Source organism: Muscardinus avellanarius (assembly GCF_963383645.1).
Source record: "Muscardinus avellanarius genome assembly, chromosome: 2".
Taxonomy (NCBI): domain Eukaryota; kingdom Metazoa; phylum Chordata; class Mammalia; order Rodentia; family Gliridae; genus Muscardinus; species Muscardinus avellanarius.
In genome coordinates this window covers 113,563,445-113,591,303 of record NC_137787.1, presented here as the reverse complement: position 1 = coordinate 113,591,303, position 27,859 = coordinate 113,563,445, and the positions used below count along the sequence as shown (strand labels likewise).

The window sequence follows — 27,859 nt, the reverse complement described above, 5'->3', positions numbered from 1 at the left end:
TGGACCTCCACTGTGGGAAGATATCCTGGATCACTGCATACTACATAATAGGCTGCAGCACCTAAATTAAGTGCTATTTCCTCAATATTGCCCTTTTTCACATATGCCATTTATTTATTTATTTATTTATTTATTTATTTATTTATTTATTTTGGTGGTACTGAGATTCCTGGAAGCCCTTCTATCTCCGGGCTACACTCCCAGACCTATTTTTTAATATATATATATATTTATTTGGAAACAGGGTCTCTTAAGCCAGCGTGGCTGGCTTCAAACCTGCCCGATCCTCTTGTCTCCGCCTTCCAAGTGCGGGGATTACAAGCGTGCACCATCACGCCCGGCTCACATGTGCCATTTATAACTAGCCACTCTCTGTTCAACAAGTAACCATTATGAGTCTGAATTTTACCCTCGGCTTCAGTTAAGTTGTCATCAATGCTTCTGTGTTTTAGCTGAGATGAGAGGCTCTCATTAGCTAGAGCAAATAAATAGATAGCATGAGATCATAATTGTCATAAGCTATCTGGTTGAGCACAGAATTCAAGTTTCAGAAGACAGACTAGGCATGCCATTTATGAGAAGCTAAGAAAAGCAGTTTCCTGAAGTTCAAGGTATTAGTTAGAAATGTTTACCAAATTAGTTATCTACTGAAATGTGTTTTCTACACTGTGCTGTGCTCCAGCCCGAGGATGGAGGCTCCACTCTGCAGCAGCTTGTAGGCACTGTTAGAAGGGGTAGTGTAGAGGCATTTATGAAGAGGTGGTATACATGTTCAGAATGCACATAAAATAGATGAGAAGAAGGGTGGGAAATGTCAGCTTTCTTGAGGTGAAGGCAGCATATAAGCAAAGGTAGAGACTCCACAGGAACTTAAGATACCTAGGACATAGGAGCCTAAAGCAGGACAGGAAAAAGATAAAACATCATGTTTTTGAGAGAAATTAGAAATTGAGCTCTACCCTGAATAGAAAAATCTCTCTCTCTCTCTCTCTCTCTCTTTGAAATTGAGCTTGATTTTTACTGAACATTTAAGTCTATGCTAGGAAACAAATACTTTGAAGGTCAACCACACGTGTATCTATCAAACTTCAGCACATGGAAAATTCCTATATTTTCTTTCTTATACACTGAACCAGGGTCTACATTTGGGCTATCTTGAAATCTGCACTATGCTTTAGTGAGTCAGAAGACATAACCTGTGATTTATGAGCAACGTGCCTGAGCCAGCTCTTCTGCTGACACTTGGCGCTGGAGATTCAGCTGATCTGTTCCTCGTCAATCAGTGAGCACCTGGAGAGGACAGGATGCTGCCCTACTGACACAGAAGGAGATACCAAACCATGACTCAGACTTTGACCCCCAGGAACTTGCAATGCCACTGGGGAGAGGAGACTTACATAGACTAATGGTTAATTAATGCTACAAGGCAGTAAATAATATGATCTAAATAAGTAGATCAGACACAGATGTTAAAGGAATTTAGAAGAAATTGCTATGTGTTAGTCTAGTCAAGAAAAGCCTAGTTTTTCACTTCCTTATTTATTAAGTTATTTATTCATTTGGCACTTTTTATATGTCTTTCATTTTGCTAAATGACTATGACAGAAAGCCTAGAAACATTTTTTCCCTTTTCATGTGTATAGGGGATCAAGCACTAAGAGAAAACAGTAGGCCTGGGAGGCTTGAACCATGGATGTGTATACTGGGGGAACTTGAAAGACAGAGTACAGATGGGTTGGGAATAGAAGCACTGACTAATTAAGTGTGTTTCCTTAAAGCATAATTAATATACTAGGCTAGATGCAATAGGAGACTGGTATAGAGATTTTTGGAAATCAGATGGAGGGGCATATAATGTCTCAATTGCAAAGAAATAGATGTCAAATAGAGTGGATTTCATTCTCTGGGATGCATGACGCAAACTAGAAGATGTGCTCAGAGCTCATGAATAATTTTGCTCTTTATATGGTTCAATCTGATAAGATGCCCTATACTAGAAAAAGACAGGTAGGGGAGAAAAAAGGAAGGCCACCATGAAAAATTACAGCTGTGATGAAAAAGAGTAGAATAAAAATAAAGGTAAAATTTGAAGGAATAAGTGTATTATGTCTACCATGTGTAGGGAAGGGTTACTGTAATTGATAATTGATGGACAAAAGGTGTCCAAGAAAAACATAATTCAGGCTTGAAATTATCCCATAATGTTCTCAGTAATTGCAATATGCTCTTTCACAATGTGATTGACATTTTTAAATTGCCTTATTCAATTATGTATATATTCCTTACTTTGTTTTCCTAGACACTGAAACTACCTTTGAACTATTAAATAAGAATAGACAGGATGGAATGTGAAAAAACACCTAAATTGGGTTTTCTAGGGACAATAGATTTGAAACTTCCAAGTCAAGCAAGTCAATTCTACTTTACAAATGAAAAAAGTAGGTCTAGAGAGATTAAAAAGTTTATATAAATTTCTGGAGATGATAGGCAGCAGGACCTTTAGAGAGGGGTGATGGGCAAATGAAGGCATCCGGGATACCTGTTACTCATTATTTTCACTATTTCCAAAGTTGAAAATAAAGTTCTCATGGAACCTCTCTGGCCTCATTTAGACATCTCCATGTCCGTGTGTGGCTATAATGGCCTAATCCAGCCATGGATGTTCTAAAGCCTGTGACAGAGACGTGGTTTCAGTAATACCTTACAACATCGATTGTGATCTTGCTTTCTCTTCTTCTAAACATAAATGGAGCTACTGCAATAAAGTAAAGATTGAAGTATGCAAAGGTCTGTTAGGAATTTGAGGAATGAGAGAGAGAGGGAGAGAGAGAGAGAGAGAGAGAGAGCGAGAGCGAGAGCGAGAGCGAGAGAGAGAGAGAGAGAGAGAGAGAGAGAGAGAGAGGAAACACACAGGAGCATGTCAGAATTCTGCAAACTTATAATTATTCTTTTAAACCAATGTTTTCCAATAAAGCGAGAGTCCCCACAGCCAGGCACCCATAACCTTACCCATACCACCTCCTACTAGGCATCTTTTGGCAAGGTGTGGACACAGTGTTTTTTTTTTTTTTGTCTTTTTTTTTTTTTTGCAGGGGGTTAGAGGGTTGTTTTGGCCATTTACAGAAAATACATACAGATACCTCTCTCCAACAAAGAAAAAAAAAAAAAAAGCTGTCACAAAATATTCAATGCCAATCCTGAGATACACTGCTTGGCCTCCAGCTCACTTCTTAAAAAAGATGTCAGCATTTAAGATTTTACTCAACTTCCCTTACTTTCATTTTTATTAAATGTCTACTGTAAAGCTACTATAAAATTTATTTGTAAAAATTATTTTAAAAGACATGTAAGTGCTGGGCTCAGTGATATAATTCTAGTACTTGGGAGGCTAAAACAGGAGGATAGCAGGTTTGCAATCAGCCTTAGCAATGTAGGGAGACCCAGGTTCAACATAAAAAATAAAATAAATCAGTTATGGTGGCACAAGCTTGTAATCCCAGCATTGGGAGGCTGAGACTGGAGGATCATATTTCACACGCAGCCTCAGCTACTTAGCAGGCCCTTTGAAACTCAGGGAGGCACTGTTTCAAAAATAAAAGAACTAAAGAATAGGACTGGGAGTGTACCTCTGGGGAAGAATGCCCTGAATTCCAAATTAATAAATTAATATAGTATACATAAATATATATTTAAAAAAAACACTAGAAAATAGGGCTGAGGATGTAGCTCAGAGGTACAATGTTTCTGGGTTTCATCCCCAATACCACAAAAATAATAAATAAATAAATAAATAAATAAATAAATAAATAAAAGGTTTGTGGGTATAGCTTGAACATAGGGTGCCCCTGGGATCAATTTCCAGTACCAAACACTAAAATAAATAAAATAAGATATTAGGTGCTCTATAATTACCTTTATGTTTCATTTAAAATCAAAGTAATAAAAATTAACTGAAATTCCACAGTCAGACTTAGGTAAGCATCTTGAGAATCAGAAGTGAAATCTTACATTACTTCTTAGAAGTTAGATCATTTTAAAAAAAGACAGGACAAATGTTTGAAGTCAGAATTGTTATAAGCCAGTTTGTCTAGTGGTAATATAAGTTGGTGCAACCACTTTGTAAATAGCATTCCTTAAAGGATACCATATGACCCAAAGACCCCACTCCTAGATATACACTAAATAAAATTGATAATATATTGGCACACTAATACATGCACATAAATACATGTATCAGTATTATACATAACTGCCTGAAGCAAGAGCCACCCAAGTTTTCAGCAGTATATGAATGGGCAAACCAAATTTGGAATATCCTTTAGTTGGAATATTATTCAGTTATCAAAATGCACTGCTTTGTGCCACATGTATGAACCCTAAAAATATTATACAGATCATAGTCATTTCAACAGCACATATACTAAAATTGGAAAAATATGGAAAACATTAGCATGGCCCCTGCAAAGAAGATGACCTGCAAATTTGTGAAGTGTTCCATATTTTCAGCACTGGCTATGTTCAATACAAGAAATACTGGGAGAACATCTGATTTTTTTCTTTTTGTGACTGACTAATCTCACTTAGAATAATGGTTTCCAGTCTCATTAATTTCCCCCCAAATACTGGGAAAACACTAGAAATTAGGGCTCAAAAACTAAAATTGGCTGGGCATGGTGACACATGCTTCTAATCCCTGTGCTTGGGAGGCAGAGACAGGAGGATGGCGCTGGTTCGAATCCAGCCTTGCTGGCTTAAGAGACCTTATTTCTAAGTAAAAGTATAAAATAGGTCTGGGAGTGTAGCCCAGATGTAGTAGAGTTTCCAGGAACCCCAGTACTACCAAAAAAAAAAAAAACAAACAAACAAACAAAAAAAAAAAAAAAAAAAAGAAACTAAAATTGCATCTTATGGCCATAATGGTCATGTGTTTGAAGTGAGCCTTGCTGATCTGCAGAATAATGAAGTTGCATTTAGGAAATTCAAGTTAATCACTGTGGATGTTCAGGGTAAAAACTGCCTAACTTCCATTGCATGGATCTTAGGTGTGACAAAATGTGTTCCATTGTACAAAAAATGTCAGACCAGAGCCGGGCGTGGTGGCGCACACTTGTGATCCCCGCGCTTGGGAGGCAGAGACAGGAGGATCGTGCAGGTTCAAAGCCAGCCACACTTGCTGGCTTAGGAGACCCTGTTTCCAAATAAAAATGTAAAAATATGTCTGGGAATGTAGCCTGGAGGTAGAAGGGCTTCCAGGAACCCGAGTACCACCAAAAAAAAAAAAAAAAAGTCTGACCATGTTGGAACCTTATGTTGATATCAAGACTACCAATGGTTATTTGTTTTGTCTCTTCTGTATCAGTTTAACTAAAAAAATGAAATAATCAAACATGGAAGACATCTTACATTCAGCACCAATATATGTGCCAAATCCGGAAGATGAGGATGAAAATCATGACACATGAAGTGTAAACAAAGGACTTGAAAGAAGTAGTCAATAAGCTGATTCCAGGCATTGGAGAGGACACAGAAAGAACTTGCCAGTCTATTTATCCTATTTATGATATCTCCCTTAGAAAAGTAAAAATGTTGAAGAAGCACAAGTTTGAATTGGAAAAATTCATGGAGCTTCATGGTAAAAGTAGTAGTTCTGGAAGAACTACTGGAGATGAGACAGACACTAATGTCGAATGAGCTGATAGATATGAACCACCAGGCCAATAATCTGTTTAAAGTCCAAATTTTTAAAAGTGACAAGTCAGACAAAATGGATCAGTCTGTGTTCTATTTGTGAAAGATCTAAAATAAGTCAATTTGTAGAAGCAGTGAGTAGATTAGTGGTTTGAGGAGGACTGACCATAGAGAATGAGGATATCAGAGAGTGGCAGATGAGGATGACAGGTTTTGGGCGATATCAAAATATTTTTAAATTGATGGTTGTAATAGTTACATAAATGAGTGTACTAATGTCCATTGATCTGTACACCCTAAATAGATGAAACATGTTTTATAAACTTTATCTCAATAAAATGATTACAAGATAAAAGTAAGTTTGAAGTCACATTCAACAACAGGATATAAAAGATTGTGGAGACATTTGCCTGTCACTGTGATCCTTGGGCCACCATGGGCAGTCTGGCAGTTGGCCAATATGAGCCAGGTGTGATAGCCCCTCTTCAATGTGGGCTTTGCTATTCTGTGTCCCTGTGGTCTTGGCAGACTCTGGCTTGCTCTGTTAGCCTCTATATTATGAAGACAGTGACCTTTGCCTCCAGGTCTATTGAGAAAATAAGGAATTACACATTTAAAAGCCTTGGTACAGTGCAGGAATTCAATGCTGTTTGGGCTGTTTCAAAAGTTTGCAAGTATGGATACTATCCTTTTCTTCTCCATCTTCTCCTCCTCCTTATCTTCCTTGTTTATGGAGAAAACCTTTCAAGATTTATTTAGTTCCTGAGAAAACCTAGAGTAGCCTATCCAACTCCCTGTAAGGAATCTTTTATGTTAATGCTCTAAATTCTGGGACCTGGGAAAAGCCACCGGACAAAATGATTTAGAAAAGGTCGAAAGTTTGTCTCAGCATTTGCTTCAATTTAAGTAGTTTTTTCTCTTTAGTTATTATAAAAGACTGAACTTAAACCCAGGAGCATCCACCCACCCCTCTTATAGAATTTTTTTAAAGTTATATTTAAAAAGGAAAAATCACTTTAAAAAAATCTCAATTAGTGGAGAGTGGCTAATAGGAGCAAAACCTTATTTCTTTGAAATTTATATACTGGAAATGAGCCATTATTAAGATTTTAAAACAAAAACAAAGTATTTAGATATAAAATAGGAAACAAAATACAGTAAACAGAAATAGTGTACCCAAATATACATTCTCTTCAGCTACAGTTGAATGGACCTTTCTTAGTACCCATAAGTGAAAGGCAAAAGAATTACCTCATCTAAAAATTAAGGTAAAACAAATGAGGAAAAAATAAATATTGCTAGTTTCTAGGATAGCTGAGTATTTTCTAAACCAGAAGTTGTTAGGAACTTTATTGCACCAAGTCAATTATAAGCAAGTTTGCAGTTCAAAGGCATTTTAAACTTGACTCACAAGGAAGTAACACACTGCAAGAATAAAGCTTACATCAAATAAGCTGTTTCAGCATTACAGCTTGAGAAAACCTCCTGTCGATGGAAACAGACTCTGAGCTTAGGTCTTTCATGAGACCAGTCTTTTCTATATTTTATCCTAAAACAAGGTCTTACTAGGGAATCTTAAAAAGTTGCTCAGGTTGGCCTAAAATCTGTGATACTCCTGTCTTACCTCCCAAATACTTACATTACAGGAATTGCACCACTGTGACTGGTGAAAATTTTTATTTTTATAGCGGTTTGTCACATGAAGGTTTAGGAGGAAATCAACCAGACAGGATAAATTCTCCCTAATTTGTGAGTAACTAGTATCACTTCAGTCTATGCTTTTAAAATAGTTTTACTACTAAAATCTTGGAGAACTGTAGGACTGTTATTTTGGATCCACTAACAAAATGAGGTAGAAAATAATGATCATGTAGAGAGATACAGTTTTTAGAGGGGACTGTGCCACTGCACATCACATAGATGTGATATAGGCACCATACAGGGCCCACATTAGTCCATAAGCTGAGGCTCTGGCTCTGGTGGCTTGAGTTTTCATCTGTAAAATGACTAGGTAACAAACCTCTAATAATGGGATACTTTCTACAGCTTCTGTACCTCCTTCCCTACTAGATATGTCTAGCAGGAAACTTGCCCCTTAGAGACTATTTGGACCCTATATATTGAACTAATTGCTCACTTCCTTCCAGCCCAAACAGTCAACAACTTACCTTCAAATGCAATCTCCTGTGTTATACAGATGAATGCAAATGAGTCTGCACATGTAGGCAAAAAGACCTATAGTTTTCTTTGTCCCCCAAATGCTCCTGAAAGAAGTCAAATGTTTATCACTAGGAAACACCCAGACAGAAGCTCTATCTCATTATCAGAGCCCATGTGGCCTGGACCCAAATCTTGGCCTTGTCTGAGGCAGCTACCTTTGAGAAAACTTGGGACAGCCAGATAGAGAAGCCTCTGGGTTCTCCCCTCCAACCCAAGCAGATGTTCAGGGCTGCAGCTGCCTGCCTGCCAGCGAGCTGACTACAAATGCAGGAGGTCTTTTGTATCTGGGATGCTCTGAGCATATGGGGCATGGCTGCTCTGGTCTATAAGCATCTGGGCCCCATGCCTAGAGCTGGGTGCATCTCCCTGAGTAGCTGCACTGATCCCAGGGATCAGGGTCACAAGCTCTGCAGGTGCCAGTCTGAGAGCCTAGCCAGTCTGTTGTGCTTGTCCCTGCCTTCTTCCCAACTGGCTTCTCAGTGGCTGCTCCAGTAGACTTTATAATACTGGTTTGTTTCACCTCCAGAAATAGCTTTTAAACCATCCCTGGTTCTTCATTTTCACTGCTGCTGCCTTGGCAGAGACCCTACCACTTCATCCCCTCAGACCTCTGTAAGAAACAGGCCTCAACAGTTATTCATTCAGCCTTGACTCCTCCTATCATCTGCTCTGTGGCCACAGGATTCTTGAATATACCAACCTTGTCCATTCTCACATGGAAGATCCTTCAGAGGCTCCCATGTTCTATTTACACATTAGAATTTCCCAAGGAAACTAGGTACAGTGGCATACATCTGTAATCATAGTACTTGGGAGGCTGAGACAGGAGAATTAATGCCAGTCTCAGCAACAAAGCAAGACCCTGTTTCAAAAAAAAAATAAAAAAATAAAAATAAAATATAAAGGGCTGGAAGTATAACTATGTGATAGAACACTCCTGTGTTCAGTATACAAGGAGGTCTATTAATTTCTTTTCAAATGAAAATGTTCAGGTCCCCCAGAGATTCCAAAGCAATTGGTTTGGGTAAAGTGCATTTAGAGGATCATCTGCTGCTGGGAGCTCTACTTGAACTGGCATGGGACACCTGAGCTATGAATCCTTGCCTCACCTCCTACTATTTCTCAGTCCAAACCTTTGCATCTCTGTCTACAGACTTCTGTTTCTTGCAATTCTTGCTGCAGACATTGCAAGATACTGCTTCCTTTTTCTGCTACCTAGGGCCTCTGCGAGCATTCTTGAGGTCTGCACCACAGTTAGTCCAACTTTCTTTCTTTTCTACCCATACATCACTGTTCTGCCCAGCATTGTAATTGCTGTCACTCAGTTGCTTGGTTCTCTATCTACCTCACTAGCTTCAACTCAAATGATTGGGAAGGGTACTGGGGATTGGACCCAGAGACATTCTACCTCTGAGCTACATTCCCAGCCTTTTAAATTACTATTTTATAATAATAATAATAATAATAATAATAATAATTATTATTATTATTATTATTTTGTTTTAAAACAACATCTAGCTGGACTGGACTGTTAAGAGTATTCCTAAAATTGCTGAGTCTGGTCTTGAACATGCAATCCTCTTGCTTTGTTTTCCAAAGTACTGAGGTTACAAGTATGTGCCACCACACCACGCTCATGGTCAGGAGCCAAGCCCTTGTTGTTCCATCCATTCATGTTAGTTCACATGCCTGCTTGCTCAGGATTGATCTGGACCATTCTGCATGCACAACTGTACTAACAGATGTAATCCTCTTAGTAGACTTTAAGTGGAGCCTTCAATGTTCTGGACTTGCAGGTAAGGTGTTTACCAAACACATCCAGGGCAAGTGAACAGGAGCATAATGAAATTTTAATAATGATACACCCTCTGTGCCTTCAAAATGCTCTGGGTGGGCTAGGCGTGGTGGTGCACACTTGTAATTCCAGTACTTGGGAGTTTGAGAGAGGAGGATAGCCGGTTCATGGCTAGCGTTAGCAACTTAATGAGGTCCTCTGCAACTTACTCAGACCCTGTTTCCAAATAAAAGAAGAAAACAGGTCTGGGAGTGTAGCTCAGAGCTTGCATGGGTTTCCACCTCCAGTACCACACCGAAAAAATGCTCTGGGGATTTTTCTTCTGATCCTATATGATCCTTTTAATGATAATGCAGAATAAGTATGACAATATTTACAGAAGATCAGTCTGAGCTTAGTGAAGAAGAGTCGCTTATACAGTGCTTCATCAAGAGTCATGAAGGGAAGGTTAGAACTGAGCTAGTCTGTACTCTTTGTCCAATAGAAGACTGCTCTGCCTGCTCCTCATCTTCCTATCCACTTTCAAACAGCAGCCTGGGAATGTGGATCAGTATGGAGCACATGCTAAGCTTGTGTTAGGCCCTGGGTTCATTCCCCGGGATTTCCAAAATATATGTATCTTTCACTAAAAATAAAATATAAGTATGAGAAAGCTAAAAGTGAAATAACGCAATAACCAAAGATAAAAATGTTGACATTTAATTTTTATTTTGCAGTACTAGAAATGGTATCCAGGGGCATTCTACCTCTAAGCTGCACCCTCAGCCCTATTTCTTATTTTTTTGTTTTGAAACAGGATTTCACTGAGTTGCAGAGGGCCTCACTAAGTAGTAGCTGAAGATGTCCTTGAATTGTGATCCTCCTGTCTCAGTCTTCCAAATGCTGAGATTACAAGCATGTACCAACACACCCCGCTATGTTGGCATCATCTTGAAGGTGTTTTATTTTCATATTTTTCTGCAATTATACATAAACAGAGCAATTAATATATGATGGCATTACTTGTATATATAAATATATACAGAGATATATTTCTGTGTGTTTGTGTGTGTGTGTGTGTGTGTGTGTGTGTGTGTGTAATTTTGTATGTTGCCCTTTTGGGTGTTTGTTTCCTTTTTTTGTGGTACTAAAAATTAAATCCAAAGGAAATTCTGTATTAGACCTACAACCCTAGCCCTCTTGTACTTGTACTGCTGATTTTATCCAGGGACATTTATCTCTAAGATAAACCACTAGCATTACTTAATTTTATATTTCAAAACAGGGTTCTACCAAATTGCTGAGACTGGCCTTCAATCTGTGATTTTCCTGTCTCAACCTCCCAAGTACTGAGATTACAGAAATGTGCTACCACTGTGTCCAGCTTATTTATTTGTTTATTTAAAATAGAGTCTGGCTATGTTGTTGAAGTTATCACTAAGTTGTTGAGACTGGCCTTTAACCTGAAATCCACCTTATCAACCTCCCAAATGTTGGGATTCCAGGAGTGTGCCACCACATTGCAAATAAAAGGATGCCCTTTTATTTTTAAACCAAACATGTCAGAAATGGTTTAGCCAATAAAAGTGAAAGAAACAAAATAATAAATGAAAAAGGAAGGTGCCAGGCATGGTGGAGCATGCTTTTAATCCCAGCATTTGGGAAGCTGAGACAGGAGGATCACGGTTCAAGGACAGCCTCAGCTACTTAGTGAAGCCCTCAGAAAATCATTGAGACCCTGTTTCAAAATAAAGAAGAAAAAATCGGGTTGGTAGCGTATCTCCGAAGTAGAATGCACCTGGGTTCCATCCCCAGTACACTGCAAAGAAAGAAAGAAAGAAAGAAAGAAAGAAAGAAAGAAAGAAAGAAAGAAAGAAAGAAAGAAAGAAAGAAAGAAGGAGAACTGCATGGAACAAAAGGAGGAGAGAAAGATTTATCTCTGAAGCAAGCTTGGTTTGGTTTGAGCCAGGTGACGCAGGGGTGGGGGTCTGCTCCAGGAAAGCACTCTGACCACAGCAGCTCGGAACTGAGCCCCTGCTCTGCACACCTCCTGAATCAATCATCCCCACACTTGCCCTTCCTGTTTCTCTTGCAGGCAGCAACTTGAGTGATGGTTTGTGGCATTCAGTTAGCATCAACGCCAGGAGGGACCGCATTACTCTCACCCTGGATAACGATGCTGCATCCCCTGCTCAGGACACCACCAGGGTGCACATTTATTCTGGAAATAGCTACTACTTTGGAGGTAAATTCCCCAGCCTTTTAAATTGAACAAAATGGGTGAGGGGGAATAGAGTGGGCAATTATTTCACTATGACGATTAGGTAATTCTTGCAGTACACATGCGCATGTGCACCCCCCACCCCCACACATACCGAATACACACTACGCACGCAAACCCAAAATAGGGAGAGGCAAAATCATTTCTCAGAGCTGTGAAAATATAAATTATCTAGGGCAGTCTTGAGAAAGAAAAGCACTTGAGTTTGAGAGCTGGTGTTATATAATGCATCCAAAGAAGATTTCTGTAGCTATGCCAAGCTCTGTGATCACATTGAAAAGAAAAAACTCAGCTAAAAACTTGGGGGAAATGAACCAAGAGTCAGCAATACCTGCAAGATGGAAAATCCAGGTGAGGTGACAAAACCAACCTGCTCAGCCATCTAGAACCCTCAGCCATACCCTGTCTTCCCTTCCCATCTCCCTGGAGGCCATTCACACACATGGAATGGGACAGCTGGAAATGAGGAGGGACAAGAGGCTCCGCTCCGATAAACCAGGTCATATTCTGCCTTTTCCAATGTTTGCTGAATCCTAAAATCTCTGCCAATAACATAAACATGAAGACAAATTGGGGAAGGTAAAAATGTGTGATTGAATGTCCATCACATTTGTATAGAGGCACATAATTTTTTTAGTCTTTTTAAGCTATTTCCTTTTCTAAAATACAGTACTGATTTCATACCTAATTGTTTGCATTAAAGAAATTCTCTGAAAGAACAGTGACCGCCATGACTCTCTGACCTTGAACAAGATCTTTTACAGTACTTGGACTTCCACATCTGGAAAGTGAGCAAATTAGCTCCATTTCAGAAATGCTCAGAGAACTAAGTGAGGGCAGGCATGCAGCTCAGCAGTAGAGTGTGTACTCAGTGTGTGCAAGGCCTCAGGCCAGTCCCAGCAACACACACACACACACACACACACACACACACACACACACACACACAATGTACAGAATGGCCTCAGCTATGTGGCCAGAAAAGGTTAAATGGTTTCAGCTCTTATAAATATGGACATGGGCTAGAATCTGGACTATAGTTTCTAATTATATGCCTACTAAGAAATAAAGAAAAGTATATAAAAAATATGTACTGATCTCTCTCTCTCTCTCTCTCTCTCTCTCTCTCTCTCTCTTTCTCTCTCTTTCTCATCCCTCTCTCTTTCCTCTGTGCTGGAGTTAGAACACAGTTTTTGAGAATTTTAACACTGAGCTACACCCCCATTCTCTTATCTCTGAGCTCCAGAAAGTACAAATCACATCTCTCCTATCAATGAAGTGTAATTAAAATTTTGAAGTATAGAAGGGACTTGGCAGAGTTACAGCATTTGCATTTGAGTTTTCCTGGGGACAGGGGAAGCAGTGTGGGGCAGTACCTTTGAGGTCTGATTTTAAGGTGAAGAAGGGCCTCTATGGTTCATTCCAAATTTTCCACACATGTGCAGGAATAACACATCCCTTTAGGGAAGAAATGCATTTCAATTCTCTGAAAATTGCTTTACCTCATTTGATCCTAGCAGCCACTTTGAAAGGTAGATGATAGTAGCCTCACTTCATAGATAATAAAACTGATGTTTGCTTGATGTAATATAATTTGTTCATGGCCAAAGAGTTACCAGGCAGTAGAAAAATAATTCAAATTCTGACCTGCATTGTCCTAGGCCTGCTACTGAAAGCAAGATAAGAACAAAGGCAGAACAGGCCTGTGGGGTCCCAAAGGGTAATGCCTCAAAGACTACACAATTCTGCCTTATATGCATATTTTAGCAACAGAGAAAAAAGGTAATCTTGAATTTATTTCTGGGGAAAATATTTTCAAATAATCATGATGTGGTAAGCACATGGTATATCCTGAAGTCCAAATAACTCCCTTCTACAGCTGAACAGGTGCTTGGGAGGTGGACTTTTAGGGAGAATGGGCTAAAAAGTAAAAATTTATCTATGATTTGATCAGTATTTACACAAATGCCCCATGCATTGACTGTACACTTAAGCAAGATGAAAAATGGGTTTTTGTCATAATAGTCAACTTATATAAATTCTCTCTACAGCTTCAATTAGAAGTTGTAACCTCTCTTTATTGTGTAGTGTGTGTGCCTGTGAGCTGTTAACCAGCAGCCTGGCATCTCTATCTATTAGAGATGGCTGGAATAATTCCCAATTATTTATGGGTAATTGCCATGTTTTCAAGCTTGCATTCCCAGATGCTCTGAACCTATTAAACCATTGAGATGGGGTTTATAAAGAGCACAATCACTCATTTATTCGTCTTGCTCTACACCTGTCTTAATGAGAAGTGAATATGCCCTGGTTGAAAGCTATGCTAAATCAGTGCAATATGTTTCTTTCAAAAAGAACACTCTTTTAAAAGGTATGGTATTAATCTTTCACATATGGTATTACAGCCCTATAACTATGTGCATTTAAACTCTTAGTTCACTTAAGTCTGGATTTGCTTTACATATCACTTTGAAATTCCAATTTCATTCCTCTGTGTACCTTGCTGAAACTCTAAGCCTGTTAATGCTAACAATTAACCAGACAATTACTCTGCTGATATCCTTACCCTAAGCATCATTTCCATTGAAAGTGTAATTCAGGATTGAAATGTGCATTTAGTTGTGTGTTTCAAGACAGAGTCAATATTCCCCAAGTAGTTACAGTATGTTTCTTCCTTGAGATCAATAATAAAACCATGCAAAACAATGACAAATAGCCTACCGATGTAAAATAAAATGAGAACAAGACAAATGTTATACTTTGGGTCTTCCCTTGAATACATGTTTGGTTTCCTGGAAAGTGATTGAGTATGTCCGTTTTGTACCATATTGTCCCCCTTCCTGGGAATGCCAGGATTTACAACAGAAGTGCATGCTATGCTGTGAATGAAAAAGCACCAAAATAATTAAATCTCAAGGTTTTCCATCAATAGGTTGCCAAAGCAATCATGGATCATTTCAGTGTTTCATTTTTGTTCTCTGTCCCACAGGGTGCCCTGAAAATCTCACTGATTCCCAATGTTTAAATCCGGTTAAAGCTTTCCAAGGCTGCATGAGGCTCATCTTTATTGATAACCAGCCCAAGGACCTCCTTTCAGTTCAGCAAGGTTCCTTGGGGAATTTTAGTGATTTACACATTGATCTGTGTAGCATCGAAGACAGGTAATTATTATCTCTTCTCCTCTATTCTCCTTCCCATTCTCATTGTTCCAAATATGAGTTTCTTTAAGCAAAATTCTAATCCACCAGCATTAGCCACATTAGACATAATTGAGTCGCCTAATGAAAATATCTCTGAAAGGATTTCAGGCCCAGAGAAAAATAGTTTAAATTAGCGGAATCTCTCTTTCTGTTGACTTTCAGTAAATGGGATATGTAAATTAAATCAAAATACAAATTTGTGAAAGGATTAAAATTTTATGCACAAACAACATTTGATTACTGTGAAGTTAAGAGTAAAGTAAAAAGGTTTGAGGGATTGCTGCTATCCTAGACTGCCTTCTTCACTCACTGCAGTGGGTCCTCTACCAAAGGCACCTGAAAATCAGGCCCTTGAGAATCCTAGAGCACAGGCTTCAGCCATGCAAACTACACACAGTAACACCCGGGGTGGCCAGTTTTGGTTGTTATTGCCCCCCGCCCCCCCCACTCTTCCTTTGACCCAGAGGACATTAAATCCTAACAAGAATTAATAGGTTGAATCTACAGCTCACAGATCTAGAAAAAGTTCATTTTTCTTCTTCATTTCTCCTGGAATCTTGCTCCTCTTCTTTTGGAAATTTCTAGATTCAAAGACTCATCAGGAAAAGCCACAGAGAATGATTTATGGGTTTTCAGCAACATGTACCTTCTTATTCTGTATCATTTACCTTCCTTATTCTTCTAAGTCTGATCAACCTGAGAAATATATCATTTATTAGATCATTAATAACTGTTAAATGCTTGCCTATGTGCTGATGATATAGCTCTTCCACTCAAATTTTATCAGGGCTTTAATTAGCTATTACAGTAAGTTGAGACAAATGATGAAGAATTGAGCCCTTATTTGCTGGACATGTGGCAGTGGCAATTTAGTCTGGCCCTAAGAACAAGGTCTAGTAGGTTTGGGAAGGGGATAGTGTGTGGCTTTTAAAGGAGGAGGCAAAGTCAGGGTTGGCCAAGGTGGGATGGTTGGGGAGGTAACAGAGCAGAACATCATGTAAAGGCATGAAAACAGGAGAGAACCTGGGCTTGCATGTTTTACCCACTCAAAATAAGTTTTATTTTGCATTTTAAACATCTTATCGGAATGCATTTTGTAACTGATGGTATGTAATAGTTTAATTGGCAGCACTTATTTTTCTCAGTGGTATGTAATTAGTGGTGTATCTTATTATTCATGATGTCCTTAGATTCAATAAATATAGCTCAGTAGGAATGACAGGTCCTTGTGGGTGGGAAATATGGCTGGATATAGTTGGAGATATGCCAGGACTAATCATGAATACCTTTGTGTGCTGGTGGAATTTGCCTGCATGCTCTAGATGAGAAACAGAAAGAAAGTGGTAATGAAATGGAGGTTTCTCTTCTTTTTAGGGTTCTTGTCCAGTGGATCTCCACAGATGAAATGCACGGACTAGTGAAGGGTATAGAAATATAAAAGTTTATTTTAAGTTAGAAAAAGATAGAGGGCAAATCAGCTCCCCTCCAAGGGGGATATCCAGTAAAGAGAGCAACTTTGCAGTCCTTCGGAAATGGCTTTTAAATATTTTTGAGTTTTTTAATCTGTTATTTTTGAATGGGCAGAATTGGATTTTGGGAAACCAGTGACTTTTGCACAGTTTTGATCTTTAATTTTAGTGATTATCTGTGGACTGTTCAGGGCCCTGATTCTTGGTGCCCATCAGTCTCTTATCTTCCTGCTCACCTGTCCAGCCTCACAGAAAGGGCGATATAAATGTCTGCTTTAATTCTTACTGTTCCCAGGTCCTCAGCCCACCTCAGTCAGACTTGCCAGTGAAAGATGGGCTCAGGAGCAAGTGAGGAAATAGGAGGGTAGAGTTAACACACAGTTAGTCATGGGACCATCTCAGTCCCAAGGAGCAAGGAAAAAGCAGCAGGTGCCTCTAATGAGCAGCAGTTGTGTAGAAAATGGGCTCTACTAATGCTTGGAATGACTGGCGCTGGGATGATTTGGTGGAATCTATGCACTTATTTCTCTTTTGATCCCACTACTAATGGAATCAGCCACAAACCACACAGATTCCTGGATCATCTTCTCCTCTTCCTTATCCTCCTCCTCTTCCTCCACTTTCTCTTCTTCTCCTTCTTCTTCTTCTTCTTCTTCTTCTTCTTCTTCTTCTTCTTCTTCTTCTTCTTCTGTCATGTCATCAACTTGGGAGGATGAGACAGGAGGATCACACAGGTTTGACGACAGCCTCAGTTACTTGGTGAAGCTCTCAGCACCTTAGTAAGACTCTGATTCCAAGTAAAGTATAAAATAGGTCTGGGAGTATAGCCTGGAGGTAGAAAAGCCCCTGGGTTCCATCCTCAATACCACACACACACACAAAAAAAAAAGAAAAATCAAGGGTCATATGTTCTCTCTCCTATGTAGAAACTAGAGAGGAAATAGTAACAAGTGTGAACAAAAGGAAAAGAAAGACCAGCGTAATAGTGGAAGGGGCTGGAAGAAGGAAAAAGGCGGGGGAGGAAAACAATGGAGGCTTTAGAAACAGAACAGTTTGTTTGTGTAGATATATGAAAGTATAGATACCAATCTCACCAACATATATAGGGAGGGTAGAGAGGGAAATGGGTTGGGATGTGGAGGAAAACAGACCAAATTCTGTGTGTATGTATGAAAATATAATTTTGAATCTCACTGTGATGTATAATTACAACATACCAATAAAATTATAAATATATTTTCTGACAGAGATCTCAGAATAAAACACATTACAAAAATAGTTACTACCCCTATGGTCTTTCATAATAGTGAGTGACAAATCCTACTTCAGTTTGATATGGTGACACATGCTTGTAATCCCAGTACTTGAGAGGCTGAGACAGAAGGATCACAGGCTCAAAGCAGTCTCAGAAACTTATCAAAACCCTCAGTAACTTAGCCAAATAAAAAATATAAAAAAATATCTAGGCTGTAGCTCAGAAGAATAATGCCCCTGAATTCCCAGTAGTAAAAGAATAAAAATCAACAACAAAAAAACTTCTCCTTCATCAGTTAGTACATCCTTTTGTAAAGTGTGGATCAATATAGGGAGCATTTATTAATAAAGTTCTCTTTGATACCTTAATTTCTAATCAAGGAAGCTCTCATTATTTTTATTACATGAAAGTCATTGCTAGCTATGCTGCATCATTACTTTCTTGTAACTGTAGTCTTGTATAATTATATTACATACAATTGTGTTTCAGTAAATTGTTTAGTAAAGGATTATGTTTAGTTTACTGAGCAGGTGGTACTTTTTTTTTATTTATTTACCAGACACTTTCACAGGCAAAAAGGAAACCTGTGGCAAAGGGCTTTGCTTATTTCATTATCGATCAATCTTATTTTAACAATTGCTGGGCAATGGGCAGGGTTTAGAGAGGAGGGAACTTCTGTGTCTGCATTTCAATTTTTATGTGATATTGAATGTGAACTTGGTTTCACAGTCAGTGCAAAGTCGTGTTTCCCAGAGGATATGCTGTTTGTTGGAAAAGGAATGAAAGTCTGGCTACGGTTTTCCTCATCCTTGATCCTGTATAGGAAATCCTGGGATGAGAGTCTGAGTCTCTTCTTACTTCCAGAGTCCTCTTCTTTCCTCTCTGAGAGGCTGCAGAGACCCAGGCTTCCTCCTTGTCTTCCCTAGCTATCTTTTTTCTCCTTCAAATAAAATGGGTTCCATCCCTTCCAGCTTTTCTTCTTGCTGGCCCCAATGTTATGTCTTAAAGGGTCTTAGTTCTGGCCATTGTAGTGAAATCAAGTAAGAGAAGTCCAAGATAACATTGATACCAGAAACATACATGTTCCAATAGCAGCAAGCGTCTTCCAGGTAGGTTCCCTTGGAGATGGAGAGTGTAGACTTATGAGTTTGGCTTTTACAATCTGCTTTGAGGCATTATTTTGAGTAAAAGCTATGAGGGTCCTGTCTGTAGAATTATAGGATTTTAACAATTTGTATTTTGTAAAAAATGAGCAAATTAGCAAATTTTCTGCCCTCTGAAATACAGGTGGGGGAATAAGTTGGCCAAGTACAAAAATCTGACAGCATTAAAAGTGTGGCTTCTGCAGCTTCTGAGCCTGGTGGGGTGTTAGGAAGTAGTGAGGATCAGAATTAACCTTTCTAGAAGGTTTCAACCCTTTAAAAAGTCCATTGATCTTAATTCTGGCATGGTGGCATATTCCTATAATCCCTCGAGCCTCAGAAACCAGAGGATGGCAGGTTCAAGGCTAGTATGCAGTGACTTAGTGAGACCCTTTTTCAAAATACAATAACAATAGGGATGGAGATGTAGCTCATATTTAGAACTTCCCTTGTTCAAGCCCCAATACTACACACACACACACACACACACACACACACACACACACACACACACAGTTACTCTGTTTGGTAGGATACAAAACATACAAAATACCCATCCTATTTTGACTCTACACCTCCAGCCTCATGATTTCTTCTAAGCTCCTCTTCTCTCTCAACTAGAACTGTTTTCCCTCTTGAACTTGAAGTGAACCAGACATTATATTCTATCATATCCTGAAAAAAGTCACTGCTAATGATTGTTTAATCAGGAAATGCTGTTTATCATACTCTCTGTGGTTCAGGCTCACGAACGGGCACTAAATGAATGCATAACACTGACTTAGGTACATTCCTGACAGGTAAAATGCTGCAAAATCTATTGAGTCCTGGAAGTCTAGAACCACAAAAATTTATGTGTTGGCCAGTTTTCCATCACTGCAACAAAATCCTGAAAATGTCAACTTAAACAAAGAAATACTCTCTCTCTCTCTCTCTCTCTCTCTCTCTCTCTCTCTCTCTCTCTCTCGTGTGTGTGTGTGTGTGTGTGTGTGTGTGTGTGTGTGTGTGGTGTGTTACTGAGAACTGAACCCAGGGATATGTCTTACTTTGAGTCACACCCCAGACCTGTTTTATTTTATTATTTTTAAAGAAGTTTCTGAAGCCTCAAATCTGTGACCCTCCTGTCTAGCCATCCATATCCTGAAATTACGGGTGTGTGCCACCATGCCTGGCCAGGAAATTTTATTTTAGCTCACAATTTCAGAGGTTTTCATTAATGATTACTGGCTTGGTTGTTTCTTGGTCTGAGGTTGGCACAGGATGTCATGGAGGAAGGTCATGGTGAAGGAAATCTGTCCACTTCATAGTGACCAGGAAACAAAAGCAGGGAAGGATAAAGGAAGGACCAGGGAGAAGTTGTAGTAATCTCTGAAACCTTTGCTCCCAGGACTTATTTCCTCCAACTAGGCCACACCTCCCAAAGTTTTCACCACCTCCCAAGAACCCATTAAAATATAAACCTATCAGGTACATTAATCCACTGATAAAATCAGAGCCCTAGTGACCTTCCAGAAGCTCACTCCTTGGCACTGCTGCCTCAGGGACCAAGCCTGGACACCTGAGCCTTTGGGGAACATTCCTAACCCAAACATTAATAGTCCCCATTTTTAAGTGGTGAAAACTAAGGCCCAGAGATGTATGTTACCTTTTTCTGTACAATTTATCAAGCAAGTACTGACCTGAAATTGTTAATCACTGTGTGTTTGTGACTCTAAATATGTTACACCATCTTCTGCCCAGAGAGTTCAAGAACATACAATGTAGCCAGGCATATGGTACAAGCTTGTAATTCCCATACTTTGTTGGCTGAGACAGGAGGAATCACAGCCAGCCTCAGCTACTTAGTGAGGCCCTCTGCAACTTAGTGAGACACTGTTTCAAAATAAAATAAATAAAAAATAGGGCTGGGGGTATAGCTGGAAGGTAGAATGTCCCTGGATTCAGTCCAAAGTGCCACAAAAAAGAACACGTAATATGTTAAATTTTTTTGCCAACCTTACCTGCCCAGTAAGTGGTTCTATTTAAAATGGGGTCATTCCATTTTGGTGCAGTTTCAGGAGAGTGAGTGGAGTGAGATGGACCAGATCTAGAGGTGTCAAAGTCTATTTCAGAATCCATGTCCCACCCTTGTTGGGTTTGAGTAACAAGGCAGGAAAGACAGATGCCAAATCCTGTTTAAATTGGAAATGGATCAAAAGTGTAATGTTAAGCCAGAAGGGAAAACCAAGGATGCAGATGAGGAAGTTGGCTGGGATGGGGGAAGAGAAGGTAGTACATAGACAGAATCCTGAATCCTGGTGAGGGTGGCTACAGATCTGAGAGGCAGGACAGTGCACCTAGGACCCCATCCGCTGCTGATCAGCTTGCAATAAGACACATGCTATTGGAACTTTTGTCCCTGTTTCCTCTTTTGTAGAGCCAGATCATAATAGGTACCTTTGTGTAGAGAAAAAAATGAGAAGGTGTGAGTAGTCATGTCCACATTTGGATATCCAGTGTGCAGTAGGTACTCAGAAAATGCTCACCAGGCTAATTCCCAATGCCAAAGCATTGGCTGATTCTCCATCTTTCCTGAGGACAGAAAGCGTTAGGTGTCTCTCTGAAACCCCCTCAGGCCCCACCATGGCCAAGTGATCCTCAGTAGTTACTTAAAAAGTGACCCCCCCTAGGCATGCCTTCAAACATGTGTTCTCAAATCAGTCAATTCTTGAAGCTCTTTGGGCTTCTTTTTACTTCACTGCCCATTATAATACCCATTCATTTGAGTGCCAAGGTCCCATCCTCAGACTTTCCTAAGGTATTGTTCCAGGGACAGGACTAGGAAGAGACAAGGTAATGTTTAAGGAGGTCCTTCTTCCCAGGTTCATGTATGTGCTGACCCTTCGTTTGCAGAAACTAAGTGTGAGGACCTCCTTAAGTGTTCTACACAGATTTGAGTGTGTTTGCTTTAGAATCACCAAAAGGGCATGTAAAACACATATTGCAGGGCAATGAGGGATGAGCCTAAGGATTTGCATTTATGCAAATTCCTGAGTGCTGCTACTTCCAATGAGTGGGCCCAGTGATCACACTTAGAGAACTTCCAATGAGTGGGCCCAGTGATCACACTTAGAGAACTGATAATATAAAGCCTGGAGACAGTGGGCTCTGCAAAGTGATGCAGTTCTGTGAAAAAGATATGATTTCTACCCAGTGTGTCACCACCTATTGACACCATTATAAAAACTGACAGCTGCTGATTTCCCAAAGACTCAGTACACCTGGCAAAGTGCTTTGGTGAGTCCCAAGCCTGTCAACCTTCCTCATGCATTTGTGCTATTGGGGAAGGTCTTTGGAGATCAGCTAGGCCTGTTTTTTTTTTTTTTTTTTAGTATTATAGCAATTTATTCAAAATTAAAAATGATAATCTCACATAACAGTTTCATTTGTCTGATACCAAGCTTTTGATAACTTAAAGAAAACATTACAATATTTCTTTTTGCTTTCTTTCTTACCAGAGAATATTTTTTCTTTTTTTTAGGTGAAACTGTCATATATTTATATATTTATTTTTCAGAAAAAAATCTATCCTAATATGGAATTTGGACTCTAGATACCCAAAACGATCTCGAAAAAGAACAAAGTTAGAAGATATATATTTTCTGATTTCAAACCATATAAAGCTACAATAATTGAAACAGTGTAGTTCTGTTCTAAAGGCAGATATATAAACCATTGGAGCTAAATAAAAGCCTAGAGCTAAATTTTTCCATATATTGTCAAGTTATATTTGACAAGGTTTCCACGAACATTTGGTGGAGGAAATAATAAGCTTTTAACTAAATATTGTTGAAAAATTAAAATTACATGAAAAAGAATAAAATTGGACCCTTACCTAATCCCATATACAAATATTAACTCAAAATAGATAAAAGACCTAAATATATATAGGTAGAAATGGAAATCACACAGCTGGTGGCAAAGTCAGGTCTCCAACCAGGGACTGTCCCTGTTTTCTTTGTTATTCCATCCCAAGGAAGCTTTTCACACTTATCCTAGTGAAAAATAAAACAATTTACTTTTTCAAAAGAGTGGCTCACAGTTGGAGCAGCACCATTTCTTTTTCCCTCAACATATCCTCTTTGAAGGAAAACATCTTGCCAAATGCTCTGGTCAAAATTCTTACCTCCTCAGCTCAGGAATTGAGTGCCATACACACTGTGAGCTGGATAACTTTCTGTTGGATAACCTCCTATAAACAGACTCCTGCTCCCAACCCATCTCATGTGTAGGAGTTTGTCAGAAACAGTGGGAATATAAAAATATTCCATGGCAGAGGTTTCCATATGTTTTAGTTCTTCTCCAAAATGAAACGCCTTTATTTTGGGCACAAGGAAAGCTGTCAAAAGGACAAAGCCACAGGATCTGAGCTCCGGGCTCCACATTGAGAAATGTTAAGATATCGTGCTCTCCCCATCACATGAAGTGATGGGGGCCTGGATTCAAACCTCATTTTTGCCAATTTCTCAGTCCATATAAATGCGGGAGGCTTATATAGCCAAAACCTCAGAGAAGGAGGAGAAATAGGCACTGGCAGTCAATGCAGATACTGGGTGATATTAATGAGGAAATGAGAGGATGTCTGGAGAAATTTAGAGTGGCCTGGGTTAGAGAGGCCCCACAGGTATTCCACGTGCTCCAGTGCAATAGTCGTTTCCCTGAGTTGGAGTGGCTGCAAAATGGCAGTGGGTCACAGAGAAGCTGAATTAGTATCAGAGAGATGAATGGTAGGTACTTCCCTACCTGTGATAAGAGGGAATCAAGATGCCATTAATTCATGGGAAACCAGAGTGCCAGCCACACTGAGGGTGGTGCTTAATTCGGGCTGAGAAGCTTTTCCCACCAACTGGCAATCGGAAATACTGATGCTAAAGACAGAGGCAGAATAATGATATGGGTGAGTTGCCTCCAGCACTTCCAAAGATGAGGTATTTGTTCCAAGAGCTATTCTTTCCACACTGAGGCACAGTGTACACTTTCAGGAAGCTGTGAAGAAATGCCTACTGAAATCTGTAGGTGCCTGGATTATCTTTCCTAAGAAATATTCACTAAGGCTGGGTTTGGTGGCTCATACTTGTAATCCCAGTATTTGGGAAACTGAGACAGGAGGATATCAGGTTTGAGGTTAGCCTCAGAAACTTAGAGACACTCTCAGACACTTAGCAAGAACCTGTTTTAAAATTAAAAAATGAGAAGGGCTGGAGAAAAAGCACAGAGGAAGGATGTCTCAGGTTCAATCCTCCCCCAAAATAAATTAAAAAGAAATTCTGATTTTAAACAACATAAAAGCCAAGAAAACTTTTGGTCTTAGATGAAAACATGAGATAAAGGTTATTTTAGATTCTCAAGTCACTTCTGGGAGGCTGAAAACATTTCTAAATTAATAAATAGAAGAAAGAGATTCATCCTTATTGATCTCTTTACAGGATCAATATCTCAACAAGCCTTTACCGGCCACCCTGATAAGGACCTTCCATCGGTTTCTCACATTCTCTGAGAGGCTCCCTTATGCACAATTGATGCCACACTCACTTTCCTGCATCTGCATTGATGTCCACTCACAGGGCCCTGGAGCTAAAGCACCTGTACCTTTTGACACTGTTTTCTCTGATCCAAAAAGAAAAGTGGTAGTCTATCCATTGTAAACACATGTTTTGATAAGGAAAAGACCTTTACAATTTTGAGTCCATAGGAAGGCAGATGGAGCTGCAGTAGAAGGTATTCACTGATGCTGCTCTGAAGTATCAGTTTTAAAGGAGCTCTGTACTATTTTATTTTAAATTAGGATCTCTGTAGGAAGTTCATAGAATTCACATCAGGTCTTGAAGGCTTCAAAGGATGTGAACACAGAATGAGAAGCCAAATCCAAGGGCTCCCGTCTTGCAAGCCTAGTTGGTACCATGTGTCCTGGTACCTTACTGGTTGAAAGACAAGGAAACACCTTAACATGAGTTTAAGAACTCCCTTTGAAACTGAACAAGGTATAGATTTCATAATGGAAAACATGCACATCTTCACCCAGCTTTGGACACAACCAACTGTAAGCCCTCTTTTTAAAGTCTCAGCTCCATTACGGGTCAAGAGGGGTAAGACAGATTTTTTTTTTTATTTCAAGGTATTCAAACAACAGCCAGGTGATATTATCCTCTCATTCCTCTTAAGGTTTCGACAAGGATTGACCAGAGCCAAAAGCAAAAAGTTCTTAGACTTAAAAGCTTTAGAGACAGCAATGGACAGGGCTCTAGTGCAGATCAGCAGGCTGATTTAAAAAAAAAAAAACTGCATTGAGGCAGAACAGGAAAATACTTCTTTGAGTAATTTACCTACATACAGACGATATTTTGTCATTTTGGGAAGTAATTAATGTATTCACTTGATTCCAGAGTTTTAATTTCCTCTGTAGGTCCAGCCACATATTAGAAAGATTTTTACTTGACTTACTGGGCCCACTGGTAGGTGGTAGGCCCTCCTCTCCCAAACCAACCTGTAGAAAAAGAATAGTGGTAGCCTGCACACATGGGGAACGCAGAGCAAACCACATCTACCTAAACAGGTAGCTGCTGCAGAGAGAAAATGAAACCAAGTTCTAGTGCCACAGCCTTGAAATTTATGTGCTGTGTAGCAGGACCAGAACAGTCATATATGACTTTCTGGTCCTGCTACACATAACATGACTTTGTTATGACACAACGTTAGAATCCCCTGGCTGCCTGTTTTCATCCATACTGAAAAGTATGGCAATAACTAGGTAGGAGACTATCTCTCTTTAGCTATCAAAATAACCCTGGTTGTGGTTCAGAAACAACTCTGCGATTAGAAGTTTGACTAGCTTACTGAGAGTCAAAAACTTCACAGTCTGAAATAAACACCATGGGTCTCAGTATTAGTACTCATGTTCCACATGTGTGTGCACATGGTCACATACCATATGACTCCATCCAATAGATACTGAATCACACTTCTCATTCCAATTTGCTGAGAGATCACACATCCTCTGTTTTGCACTGAGAATTAGACTCGTAGACACAGTTGTCTCATACAACTGTCACTTCCCCCATTCCAGATCCTCTGTGACCCAGACAGCTCATCTTTTCTGAATGTCTATTTCCTTTGCGCTGGGTATCCAAGCATGAACAAGGCAAATTCTATTTCTGTGTGTGTTTGTGTGTTGTTTTTCTTTTAATAGTTTTTCCTTTCCTTTTTTCTTTTTTTGGACTTTTTTTTTAGTTTATTTATCTAATAAATAAACTAACTATTTTTATTTTGAAATAAGGTCTCAATAAATTGCTGGAGCTGATCTCAAATCTGTAATCCTTCTGTCTTAGCCTCCCAAACAGAAATTACAGGTGTCCATCACCTCAGCAGGTCAAGGAAAGGAGTTCTTTATCTTAGAAAGCAAACAATTGTTTCTCTTCTAATCTGGTCTCCTGATTTCCCTGTACACAAGTAATCTATTTAGCAAGTATGGGTCACTTACCAATTTATCTCTTGTATTTGGCAAATCTCAGACATGGTGGGTGTTTGACAGAAGCTGAGGATATGGCTAGCACTGAGCACCGGGAAAAAATCTCTGACTACATTAAACTTCTTGGAAATATGCTGATTTTTGCCAAATAACCATGGAAATTGACATATTTCTTTTCAAATAGAAAGAGTGTCAGAATGAAAGTGAATAAAAAATAGGAGAAAATCTGAGAAAAAGGCTTGTTTATATAGTGATGGGACAGGATGTTAGAAAGGTGAGACATAGATGTACTGTTTCTAAACTCTGCATAAGCAAGTGTTCAAAGATCTCTTTAAACTCTTCTCAGTGAATTTCTCAAATGTGCACACTTCCCAACACCTTTTACAAACCTCTGCCCAATGATTCTGATCTCATTTATCTGTCTATGTGTCCTACCTCTGTAGAAATCACTGTTTGCTGTGGGGATCATGGAGCTGGGAAGTAAAAAACTCTGCTCTCTTTGGGGAAAAGGTTCTAAGTGGGGTTTTGGCTAAAACCATATTCCCAATTTCTTCCCAAACCCAAGTGTGCTGGGACAAGCTGTCTACTGGGAATACCACTTCTGTCCTCTTCTCACACCCCTTCTTAGGCAGTCATTGTTAAAGAGTTAGCCTTCTAGTCATTCATTTTATTTATTTATTTATTTATTTATTTATTTATTTATTTATTTATTTTGGTGGTACTAGGGTTTCTGGAAACCCTCCTACCTTTGGGCTACACTCCCAGACCTATTCTATATTTTTATTTGGAAACAGAGTCCCTTAAGCCAGCGAGGCTGGCTTTGAACCTGTGTGATCCTCCTGTCTCTGCCTCCCAAGCACAGGAATTACAAGAGTGCACCACCACGCCCAGCTAGTCATTTGTTTCTAATATCAAGCAGGCTACCTTACTCTTAGCAAACTATTAAGAAAGTTTGTCTACAAAGAAATATCTGTGTAAAGATGGAGATGATTATTTTAGCTTGCAAATGGAAAAATTCCAAGAATCTGAAAATAACAAGAGAAATGCATATTTTAAAGGTCAGCCCAACTACCAGGCACACATGCTCAGTGCCATCTCTGAAGTTCAGGTGCAAGACCCACAGGAAGTGAAGCAAAGACCAGAACCTGTTCCAGTCAGCTGGGAACACTACTTCCATCCTCTTCACACACCCCTTTTGGGCAGACATAGTTAAAGGCTGCAAATAGTAGGGAGAGTTATGCAAATCGCTAGCATTTTCAGTGATATTAATTAATCCCTCAATGTGTGAGGCATCTAAGATGTGCAGGAAAGCCAAGTATGAATGAA

General features: G+C 39.4%; 1 protein-coding gene across 2 annotated transcripts in view; it reads left to right on the top strand.

The window, feature by feature from the left end:
* The window catches only part of CNTNAP5 (contactin associated protein family member 5), a gene marked incomplete at both ends in the record, with an annotated part of 1,017,925 nt that overhangs the window by 522,141 nt on the left and 467,925 nt on the right, over nucleotides 1-27,859 (top strand). For both annotated transcript variants that reach the window (XM_080690368.1, XM_080690367.1), the window contains 2 exons: nucleotides 11,778-11,927; nucleotides 14,953-15,124. In XM_080690368.1, coding sequence (XP_080546494.1) covers nucleotides 11,778-11,927; nucleotides 14,953-15,124 — 322 coding nt within the window. The remainder of the gene's footprint in view (nucleotides 1-11,777; nucleotides 11,928-14,952; nucleotides 15,125-27,859) is intronic.